The 12475-nt window shown below is 37.9% G+C and overlaps 1 protein-coding gene across 4 annotated transcripts in view; it reads right to left on the bottom strand.

Moving 5' to 3' along the window:
* MAP3K13 (mitogen-activated protein kinase kinase kinase 13) overlaps nt 1-12475 on the bottom strand; it is a 168347-nt gene that overhangs the window by 32845 nt on the left and 123027 nt on the right. For all 4 annotated transcript variants that reach the window (XM_055307722.1, XM_055307726.1, XM_055307724.1 and 1 more), the window contains 2 exons: nt 9362-9921; nt 1814-1997 (listed from right to left, as the gene is read on the bottom strand). In XM_055307722.1, the coding sequence (XP_055163697.1) occupies nt 1814-1997; nt 9362-9836 (659 nt within the window). In that variant the 5' untranslated portion in view covers nt 9837-9921. The remainder of the gene's footprint in view (nt 1-1813; nt 1998-9361; nt 9922-12475) is intronic.

Below are 12475 nucleotides of genomic sequence, written 5' to 3'. Positions count from 1 at the left end.
GAAAAAAAAAAAAAGAAAGGAAGGAAAAATAAAGCTTCTTACACCCATACTCTCAGGATACATTTCTACCTTTGGTTTACCCAGGACATCCCTGCTGGAAAACCCTCAGACCTAGGACATACAGCTCAGCTCACTTCAGGAGGCAAAAAAACAAAACAAAACAAAACACACTAATCTAGAGAATATTCTGTGTCTCAAACTCAGCATCCTAGTGATCTAAGCTTAAAAGCTGAGTTAAATATAAGTTAAATGAAAGGTCCTTCCTTCCATTTAGGATGTAGCAAACTAGAAGTGATGATTATCCTCAGTGAAGTCAAATGAAGGAAAGAAGTGAGTCTCTGATAGTCTATCTGCTTAAAAATAACCCTTCTGTTGTCTTTTGAAATTTATCATTGTTGGAAAGATTATGATTAGTTTCTATAGCGTTTCGTTTTCGTCTCACATCCTCCTGGCCCAAATAGGGCAACAAAGGGTGGAATCTCTAGAGCAACTGAAGCTCTCTCCCATGCCCACTGTATGGATGTTCCTTCCACAAGGAAATACATTCACATACTTCATTTAGTATCCCAGTTGAATGCTTCTCTCCTTTTCACATCTCTTTCCCTTTCCATTAAGGGGTCTTGTTTAGGAATCAAAACTCAACATCAATATTCATTTAAACCCATTCTACAAAACCCTTAGCCACGATTTCTATTCCTTACTTTAGGAATGTGATTCCAATGAAAAATTATCACATGACATGTTTACCTTTATAATGAGACTTTTATCAAGAGAGGATGCCTCTTGGGGGCTGGGAGAAGCTCTTCCTAGTTTAGGAAAGGGGAATTTGTAAATTATTCCACTTCTGGCTATAGCCACATTGCTCATATTATTTTCCAGGATCGAAATATATACATCAAACATATCAAGAAGCTCTAGTTTCTTAACTGTCATTCTACCTAAAGACTAGCTTTCCTGTTCTTAACTTTCACTCCTGTAAAGCCACTCATCCATTTGTTTCCAGGATAGAGCAGACTTTGAAGCCTGGCAAGAGAGGGAACTCAAGGGAAAGCTACAGGCAGAAGAGATGACACATATTTAGAGCTCAGCACTGCCAGATATGGGGACTTCCTCAAATTTCCCCTTATGCCTCCCCTTTTGCTAGTGATCCCTACCATTATTATGAAAATAACAGTCTGAGCTAGAAAGATATGTCCATACACTCTTGAAAACACCTACTGTGTGGAATGAGCATAGCATATAACTTACTCTCATCAGTAATTCAGCTGTCATTAGATTTAGAAGGCTGAGTGTTTGGCATTACTTGAAAAGAGATCTAGCAAAAGCCTGAGGCAGGGAGAAACACTGTGAAGATGCCTCTTATTACAAGTTCATATTTAAGAAGGGAGGCTAACAGAAACTAATAAAAAAAATACCTCTCTGTTACACAGGGACTAATTGTTCTGTGATTGCATCAGATATTAGCTTTGTTTTCTTAACTGAACTTTAGGATGTGCAGGTTATCTCAGAGTGAGCTCCATCATCTCACTGATAAATGAGGTTAATTCATCAGCTAGGATTGCTTGGTAGGAATCCATTTCTCCCTTTCTGTCTCATGTACATCCTTTCTGAGAAGGGTGTGCTTTGGCAAAAAGAACTACTAGATTATAAGATCCTTAAAGACATAACTTTCAATCGTTGGTGCCCTCCCAAAGCACCTAGCATGGTACTAAGTCTATAGTATTCTCGATGTGTCTTTCAAAGCAGGAACTCATATGTAGATATTGGGGGAAAGAAAATCTATTTCTTAAAAAAAAAAAAAGCCTTGACCTACTTGAAAGCGATGATGTTAGGGTGCTTCAACTTCCTCAAATGCTTGATATCCGTCTCATTCTGTTCTCTCACTTTCTTGATGGCCACCTCTTCCGCTCGGAACTTGCCCAAGAAGACAGCTCCTTGGGCTCCACTACCCAGCCACTGCAGCTCTGAGATCTCCTCAAATGGCACTTCCCAAGTATCTAGGCACACAAGCGAGAAACAAACTTAGATCTCGGAATTTACTCAGGGACCATCCTACAAGGCCATTCCAAAGGTACGAACTTCAGCATCACCCCAGATGATCTCTACCCTTTGACTCCCACCTGGTAACTCACCAAAAGATACAACCTTCCTATGGGTCTTGGTACTATCCATCACATATTCTCATGTATTATTTTGTATCAATTTTTAACCAATGAAATCAAGCAGATCAGAGATCTCTAATATACTCTCCACTGAACAAAACATATCTTGACATTCCCATGGGCCCACCTCCTCACTTCAAGCTTGCATGTTCAATCCACTTATCTATACCACTATCTCTAGTCCATCACCCATGATAAGTCAGTGTTGTTTTACTCCTCTTTGAATCTCTAGTGCAGATGCTTAATTAATCTTTCCTGAATGAATTTTCAATGATACTCTCACAAGGATCTAATTATGTTATAACTTATGTTAATATTTACCTTTTATTGAGTACTACGTGCCAGACACTAGCATAAAGCTTTATATATCTCATGTGTTTATCCTTTCAACAATTTTGTAAGTCTCGTCTTATTGTGGTTATTTAGAGATGAGAAACAAAGACAGGGAGATTAAGTAACTTACCCAAGGTCATATAGATGGTAAGTGGCAGAACTGGGCCCAGAGCTCAAGAATGGCTGAATCCAGGGACAGTGCTTTCTCCACTATACTCCACTATACCACATTGCCTCTCATGAAGTAATTGAGAGGGTCATTAGCCATGATAGATTTACTCATATAGATGCAGTACTTTCCAGTTTCTCTCTTTCTTAGAAGTTGATTTTCTTTGCACCAAAACAGTAACAGGAGTCATTTCTAAGTGGTGACATTATTGATGATTCACATTACATTCTTTATTCTTTCCTGTATTTTTTTAACCTGAGCCTGTATTACTTTTATAATGAATAAAATGCTATTTTTAGATAAAGCACCTCAAAAATTCCATCAATATGTGCTTTAATCTCATGGAACTTAAAAAGGAGAATATGATCCTTCTCCTTGTCCCCCTTTTTATCAGTTCATTGTCAACTGGTAAGAAATAAATATCAAAGAACTAGGAGTCCCACAGAGTGGAGAGAGGATGATGACAATGTTAAAGGTTACGGAGGATTTTCATTAGATCATCAAGCACTAAAAGGTCACTGTTTGCAGAACATTGAACAAGGTAGTGTTGAGTCAGCTCTGAAGATATTCTGATCTTGAAAGCAGATCAACTCACATCTACCATAGTGAAGAAGCAGCAGAAAGAGGTCATCAGGACCTAGAAGGAACTACATTTTCCTCTTTTCTAATTTTCTCAACCTTGAGAGAAAAGAAATTCTGCAGAGTCTTAATAAAATGTGGCCTCTCATTATAGTGGTTAAAACATGACCTTCCAGAGAAAATGACATGGAGCAGGACAAATTACAGTGAGGATGGTTGACAGCATAGGTATTTAACCCATTCTTTTGCTCTGAGCAGATTGAAGGTTTCTGCTCTGCCGAAATTAGATAGATGCTACATAAAAACAATTTCTCTAAAATACAAATAGATCACAAATACGAAATCATTGAATAAAAAAATGATACCAAGTCAGATGCAGGAGGAATGAGTGAGTTACGTGGGTTTGACTGCTTTGAGGATCTTTCTGGCTTCGAATGACTGACAAGAGTTAAGTGTGTCACACAGCCCACTTCCATCCCCACAGGCTTATCTGTGCAGCAAACGCAGGACCCAGATATCCATAACACACCATCAGAAGGTTTTACTTGTTAGGGGTCTGTCTGGTGAGGAACTAGACACAGTGTCACTTTGGCCACTCTGGGGCCAAATAAAGTACTATTACTGGATTCTGGGGCAAGAACATAGTGGGCTATATTTTCCTGAAAAACCTTATAAAAACCCAAACTATCCTAATTTTAAGTGTAGTAACTACTAAAATTAGACATCTTTGGGTGTTTTATTCCCCCATTTACTGAACCTTTATTTACTGCTAAATGCTAGAAACACCAGAAAATATTAGAAAAAAACAAACAAAAGCATTTTATCTACAATCCCATTCCATATTCAGTTTTCATCTTCTCTTCCAGTCTTTGCTCATATGTATGCAACTATGTAGAAGTTGTAGGTGACACATAATCTTTTACACTTTTTTCAGGTAATGTGTATATCCCATGTATTTCCAGTTTTTATTATAAGCTTTTTCATAGTTGCTCACTATACCCTTGTACTTTTTCTGTACTTGAGTGTTTCCATCTTTTTGTCTGGTCTAAATTTGATACTTTTTTCTTTCTTTATATTATTTCCTCAGACTCAGTTCTTAGGTTAAACAGTACAATTTGCTATACATTCTAACTTGCCATCCAAAAGGGTTTCGCTAGTTTTTGCTGAGAGCAGTAAAGCATAAGTGTGTCCCTTTGACTATAAGTTTGTCATCAATGAATATTGTCGATAGTCTTCTGGCTTCTAATTTATTTAGGTGTAAGGTAATGTATTATAAGTTTGCACTACTTTATTATTTATTTTAAAAGATTTATTCATTTGAGAGAGAGACAGAGAGTGCAGGGCAGAGGGGGAGGGTGATAGAATCACAGGCTAACTCTCCGTGGCGCAAGGAGCCCAGTGCAGGGCTCAGTCTCACAACCTGAGCCGAAACCAAGAGTCAGCTGCTCAACCGACTGAGCCACCCGGGCACCCCAAGTTTGCAGTACTTTAATTGCCTGTGATGTGGAAGGTTTCTCCACATTTGTCTAATGCTCACGGTTGTTCTGCATGAATTGTCACAATTATGCTTTGTGCATTTATCTGCCGGGGTCCCAGAGTTCTCATAAACTTGAAGGGCTTTTTTATTTCTTGAATACATGTGAATCAGAATATATTTTTGAAAACTTACTTTATATTTTATTATTTTTTGAACACATTATTTTCATAGATGCCTGTCATTTCCTTCGTAATTTCTTCTACTACCAATCAATCTCCTGAGAGTAATCTATGGTTGATTCTTTTTTTAAATTTAATCTTTACATCCAGGGCACCTGGGTGGTTCAGTTGGTGAAACATCTGCCTTTAGCTCAGGTCATGACCCCAGGGTCCTAGGATGGAGCCCTATGTCGGGCTCTCCCTGCTGTTCCTCCTGCTCGTGTGTGCTCTCTCTCTGTCAAATAAATAAAATCTTAAAAAAAAGTTCAATCTTTATATCCATCTGGAGCTTTTTTTGATGTATGGTATGAGGACCAAGGCAAATTAATTTTTTTCATATTGTTATTGAATGATTCCAAACCAATTTATTAAATAATTCTTTCTTTTTATATAATTTTATAATGTTTATATTGTAATTTCTTATATATATGCATATATATATATATGCACGTGTATATATATTTATATTTATATAAAATAAGTAAACTTTACACCCAACATGGGGCTTTAACTCATGACCTCAAGATCAAGAGTCACATGTACTATGACTAAGCCAGCCAGGTGCCCCTACAATTTCTTATATTTTGAAATAAATAATGCCTATTATTTAGCATTGTATGAAATGGGAAATAAATGAATTATTAAAATATAAATGATAAATACATTTGGCACTCAAATACCAAAGGTTGACGATATTATACTAAAGAGTAAAATTTTCCTCTACCAACAATAGCTCATGCCTGTGTTGTTCAGCTATGCTTAGCCAAGTCTTAATTATCCATAGAAAAATAGAGTGGACCACACTGGTAATTCAGGAAAAGAGTGTAAAGTAATACTTCAACCACCTATCAATCTTTTTACTGGAACTAATTATCAGAAGTAAAACTGATGTGATTCAGTCCTTTTGTCTCATCCCAATATCCCTCTCAATATCTAGTCAGAAGCCAAGGAGTAGGAAAAAAAAAAAAAAAACAGAAAAAAGAATGTTAGCAATGAGGATGTGCAAAATTCAGGGCCCCCACTAACTGACAGCAAGATAACGACATTAACAATGGAACCTGGCTGTGTTTGCTCTGGGGTTAGTCTCAGACTTTCTGCTGCTTTTGTATCTGTCCATTGGTACTCTTCCCCAGCTTCTATCTTCCGATTCATCACTCTGAGTCCTGTCTTAATTCCAATATCTACCATGATCTCTAAGACTGAGAAAAAGCCCCGTGCCCATCTACTTTTACAGCATAATTTTTCCTTTGTTTATATTCAGACGTGGTTATGATAATACTTGCATTAAGGACTGGGAACTATTTGGCAGTAAAAGATTTCAGTTACACATACTACCTTACTTGGACTTCATTACTAACATACTAAATGGGAGGTGAAGAATTCATTAAAATTTTGAAAAATCAAGTGAAATTTTCTCCTAAGTACCAAGAGTAGAGACACATCTGTTCTGTGTACTATCCTTTAGTTGATTGTAATCCAGGATTAAAGATTAGCTCCCTGATCCCAGAGCTGACAAGGAAAAAACTACCTTAGTTTCTGGCTAGTGAGTCTCTTTGATGGCCCCGGCAACACCAGCCACAGTAGGGTATCCTGTCATCTGCTGAAGATTTAGGCAGCTATAAGGTGCTTTGTAAGCTTAAGATGACCAGGCCTATTTCTTATTTACTCTTTAAATAAGCCTTTCTGACAGTCACATAATCAATTGGAAGACAATTAAATAGAAGTCTACAGGACAATTTTTTAAAAATTATTTTTTTAAAGTAGGCTTCACACCCATTACGGGGTTCGAACTCATGACCCTGAGACCAAGACCTGAGCTGCGATGGAGAATTGAACACTTAACCAACTGAGCCACCCAAACACCCTCCAAAATTTTTAAAGCTCCTTTTGACAGCCACATAGGATGTGTCAGTTGCCCATCTTTACGAGCCTGAAGCTCAATGCTGCATTTGGATCCTGAGATCTCCAAATTACCGCCAAAATAATTATTTGATTGGGCAAGTGAAGAGCCTAAAAACCAAAGGTAGTTTAACACATAAACAGATATTAGTAGGTTTTGCATCTGAGCAGAGAAGAGGGAACTTTTTAAAAAATAATAAATTAAGAGTGGTTATCTCTGGGTTGTGGGATATCAAGTACTTTCCTCTTTGTGCTTATTTTTATTCTCAGTTTTTAAAATAATAACACTGTTTAACATTGAAACCCCCAACCTTCATGTGACAAAGAACAGCTTTTTTTTTTTTTAAGATTTTATTTATTTATTCATGAGAGACACGAGAGAAGGAGAGAAACAGAGACACAGGCAGAGGGAAAAGCAGGATCCATGCAAGGAGCCCGATGCAGGACTTGATCCCAGGGCTCCAGGATCACGCCCTGGACCGAAGGCAGGTGCTAAACCGCTGAGCCACCCAGGGATCCCCAATTACAGCTTTTTAATTTCCTTGAAACCTTAAGACCATAAGAAGGGGAAAGAAGGGTGGAATGTGCAAGGTGGATGGGATGGGAGGATGTATGAAAGACAGAGAGAGAGAGAGAGACAGACATACCAAACCCAGAGACTGACAAAGAATTTCTGAATGCAGCAGGAATGGATGCTGTGATTGACAAATCCTGGAAAGCATGCCTGAGATCAACTGATTTACCACCAAATCCCAATACACTTAAGGATATGGAAGGAGAAGTTGGTATTGGTTTAAGAGAAAGTATTTCAGAAATAGGAAAAATAGAAGGCACGAGAAAAATGGGCAATGGTGACTGAGGTCAACTGGCTGCTGCAGAAAAGCTGTCAATAGTCTTGAATGAAAGATATGAATATATTTATTTAATTTTATAAAAGATTTTTATTTGTTCATTTGAGAGAGAGAGAGAGCACAAGCAGAAGGAGGGATAGAGGGAGAGGGAAAAGCAGGCTCCCCGCTGAGCAAGGAGCCCAACACAGGGCTTGATCCCAGAACCCCAGGATCATGACCTGAGCCAGAGGCAGATGCTCAACTGACTGAGCCACCCAGGTGCCCCCAAATGAGTATATTTTTAAAAGACGGTCACAGAGTCCAACATTCAGTTATGAAATAAATGAGACAGAATCTCATTTCTGGTCCTTTCCAAAGTTTCTTGATGAGAGAACGGTTAACAATGGAATGATTTATGCCAGGCTAGCTACAAAGATATGTATCAAAAGCTTTAAAAAGCCACAAACTCTTTTAAACCAATCATTCCTCTTCTAAAGATTTAGCTTAAGGAAATTAGAAATATAATAAAAAATAATCACAGACATAAAGATATGGGTGAAAATTAATTAATAAACAGATGTTCATTGCAGTGTAGCTTATGATCACTAAAAATAGCAAACAAATTGCCAAGCAATAGAGGGTTGCTTAAAGAAATCTTGGCACATTCACACAATTTAATATTATGCAGGCATTAAAAATGCTAAAGAAGTATATTTCATGATATGGGAAATGTTCACAATGTGAAGTGAAAAACCATAACAAAATAGTTTGACTCTTTTTTTTAAAGCACACATAAACACACATAATAAGACTAACATAATACATACCACAAACATTAATAATGGAGACCGAGGATCATAGATAAATATTTTTACTTTTTTGGGGGGGGAACTTACCTGTATATTCCAATTTTTCCATATATATTACATTTGCTATCAGGAAGAAAAAAATTCTTTTGAAGAATATAAATGAAGTTATAAAGAACACTGGGGCCATGTGTTCTCTTTACTTCAGAAGCACAATGCTTGAATTGGAATATATGAATATGCATGTCACACAATGATGGGAGTTAATTTACTTTTTAAAAAGCTGTGGGATCTAGACATAATAATGCTTCTCAAGATTGGTTGTATATTTGTTCTTTTCTCACAATGTGAGCTTTCTGTGCCTTGGCTGTAAGAAAATGATACCTTTTTACTACAACCTACGGCAGGCAGGCAATCTTAAGGCACAGAACCACGTGGTTTCTGTGTGGCTTTGAATTAATCCAGTGGCCATCAGACCTTTTGATTACATAAACTTTCAATAAAAAAATTTTAAACATGCATTATGTGATTTTACAAATTATGTATCTGCACAACTTTATTAAAATACCAAATATATATGAGAACATGCATGAAAATAGAAATTTAAAATGGTGATAGAAGGAATAGGCCCACTAACGTTTTCTTCCCTCATGACACTATGGGTTGTCTTCTATGTACTCTACTTGACACCACTAGGCTGGACAACTATAGAAGATGGGCTTTGGCCAAACAAGACCAACCAAATGTGAATCTGTTCCAGTGAGAAGGTCTGTAGGAGATTGGTACAGGGTATTCATCTGGTACTAGCATTTTAATCAGAGGTTATCCAGTGAATGGTGGTGGTGTGTTTATCCAGGAAATATTTCCCAGGTTCCCACTCTAGCTTACCTTGCTGCTGCAATTTGTAATCAGTAGAATATGCCTTCCCAATGATATTCCATACAGGCCTTAAGCATCCAAACAGTCCTTCCAGAAACCCACCACTGCCACTGCCCGACCTGCTGAACTGAATCTTGATGTCTTCAGTTCCACTTGTGCTCTCTCCATCCACGGCGTTGCTGTTCCCCTGAGACACGGCCATCTCTGATTCATCTTGTTCCCTCAGCTGAAGCACGCTGTTCTCAAACTGGTCCCTGGAATCCTCACTCACACTGGTCAACACTGTTGTGGTGATGGGGCTGTTCATGCTCTCATTTGGCTCTGTTTGTACCACCCCCTTTTCCTGCTGGTCCTGAAGGAGCTTGGGTGAGGGGTGGCTCCCCATAGGTGTGAGTTCATCTTGTAGTCCATTGAAGGTTCTGTTTTCACTCAAGGGTAAGTGTGGGGAAGAGGAGCAGCTCAGGTGCTCCTGAGGGTTGGCCATCGTGCCATGAGTATGCCCAGGGTCCTGAGATGACACTCAGAGGATTATTAGGACAGAATTCTGATGCAAGAGGAGGCTCCCAAACCTGGGGAAAATAGGAGAAGGACATGAGATCGCCCTTCCTGCAGTCAGCCACACTATTACACTTCTGTTTATAATAACAAAAACATTGAAACAATGGGAATTGGTTAAACACTGGTATACATCCAAATGATGGAATACTGTGCAGCAGTTAAAAATTATGTTGTAGAAGAGTATTTTTTACGAATCTGAGAAAACGTTCATGACATGTTAACACAGAAAACAGATTAGAACAATATATACAACATAAACCCTTACAATTTTTTAAAGTTTTAATTTAAATTCCAGTTAACATACAGTGTAATGTTAGTTTCAGGTGTACAATATAGTGATTCAGCACTTCCATGGATTACCTGGTGCTCGTCACAAGTGGACTCCTTTATCCCCATCACCTGTTTCACCCACCCCCCACCTTTTACTAGAAAGGACACACAAACACATACAAGAAAAAAGATTGGGAATAATATATCCCAAGAATTAACTAACTATTGTTAACTATTAATTATTGTTAATTCTCAGTGGTTAGATTTGGGAGGGGTTTATATTGTTGTGTTTTTTTTTTAATATTCCAGGCATTCTGTATTAATATATTGCTAGAGAGTGAATTTTTTTATCTCCTTGCTCCAAAATTCATATGCTGAACCCCATTCCCTAATGTGATAGTATTTGGAAACGGGGCCTTTGGGAAGTGATTAGGCAAGGGTGGAGCCCTCACAGCCTTCAGAACTGTAAGAAATACATGTTTGTTGTTTGAACCATCTAGTCTATGGTATTTTTGTTATAGCCACCTAAACAGACTGACAAATACTACATGGTAGTTTCATAATCAGAAAAAAAATTGTTTCCCTTCCCAAAGAGAAATTAAATGTCTTGGTAAACAGTTTTATTAGAAACAACATTCTGCTCATTTTTTTTTCCTATTTTCTTTAGTGTTTTATCCACTGGGGGATTGTGTTCCTTTCTAAGGCATTCATTAAGTCATGTAGGTATTCATTAAGTCATGTATGGGACAAGACAAATTCCTAAGATACAAAATCTGTTTTTACGGTAATGCACCTAATCTGGGGCAACAAACTCAGCCCCCGTGCTTTAAACTTATTTTTTGTTTCTGATCTGTCCATTAGCACCAATTTTTCAGGGCCACCCAACTTCTGAAAATAAAGACATGGAATTGTCCAGATTGGTCAGTTTGAAGCAAATTCAATCTTAAATTTATTCATTGTATGTCTCTTACCAGAAATTTACTTTTTTAAAAAGGATTTTACTTACTTATTCATGAGAGACACAGACAGAGGCAGAGACATAGGCAGAGGGAGAAGCAGCTCCTCATGAGGAGCCTGATGCGGTATGTGATCCCAGGACCCCAGGACCACATCCTGAGCTGAAGGCAGATGCCCAACCACTGAGCCCCCCAGGCATCCCAGAAATTTACTTTCTTTACAAATCTCCATATAATAGTTATTCCTTCCTTCCTTTGCTTTGTATTAAACATCTAGAATGTGTTTAATAGAAGCCATGGTATAAAGATAATCTCACTTTAGAGAGGGGGCAAGAAACAGACCAACAATGATTGGCAGTACAGTGCTTATAATGAGCCAATCAAGTGCTCTGGGAGCACGGAAGAGGGAGGGATACTTTTAGGGCCAGCTGCTCAAAGGTGGTAACTATTGATCAGTTAGAAGCATCAAACCTCATTGGGTCGGCAGGAAAAGGGTGAGTGAGAAAAGAGGGAGGATGTCACAGGTGTGGAGAAAGTACAAACAAGGGTAAGGAGGCAGGAAAGGCATTAAAAATATGACCAATTGAAGTGGCTGGAATGTAGGTTATATGTATGTATACAGAGAAAGATAAGAATAGAGAGAAAGGGACCTTTTTGTCAGTTTTGTATGCTAGACTAAGAAGCTTGGATTATATCCTGAAGGTGATGGGGGTCATAATATCCCATGTTGGGGGGTATAGATAAAAAGAAACTATCTCTATTTTATTAATTTTTATCTGCATTATTGAGATCCAAATTTTAAGTCTTTTTTTCATTGCAACACACTATGAGTAGCTTGCATGAATGAAAATGAAAATACCCTATCCTTTGAAGTCTCATTCATTCATGTAAACATGTTCTGAGCTCCTATTACATGCTATACAATGTGTTAGGAATTAATGAATGGCACATAGGGTTCCACTGTATAGGAACTTACATCTAGAGGGAAAGACCAATTGATTATAAGAACCATGTAGTTAGATATAGGGTACACAGACATGAACAAGGTGCTACAGGACTCAGAAAAATCAACATCAAATATGTCTAGAGATGTCATAGAGGAAATGTTGTTTGGGTTGGAGGGTAAGCCAGGTAAAAGTGAGACTAGACATTCCAGGAAGTATTGGGGAGTAGCAGGAGATAACTCTTATAAGATGCAGACAAAGGTCAGAATGTGGCAGACCTTGGTGACAAACTAAAGCTTTTAGATTTTATCCTCAAGACAACAGAGAACCATTAAGAAATTTTAAGCAAGGGAGTGACTTGGTCAAATTTGTAATTTATTTATTTTTAAGATTTT

This window comes from Nyctereutes procyonoides, unplaced genomic scaffold (genome assembly GCF_905146905.1).
Source record: "Nyctereutes procyonoides isolate TBG_1078 unplaced genomic scaffold, NYPRO_anot_genome, whole genome shotgun sequence".
Classification (NCBI taxonomy): domain Eukaryota; kingdom Metazoa; phylum Chordata; class Mammalia; order Carnivora; family Canidae; genus Nyctereutes; species Nyctereutes procyonoides.
The sequence above is the reverse complement of the archived record's forward strand: the minus strand, read 5'-3'. Positions and strand labels throughout refer to the sequence as shown.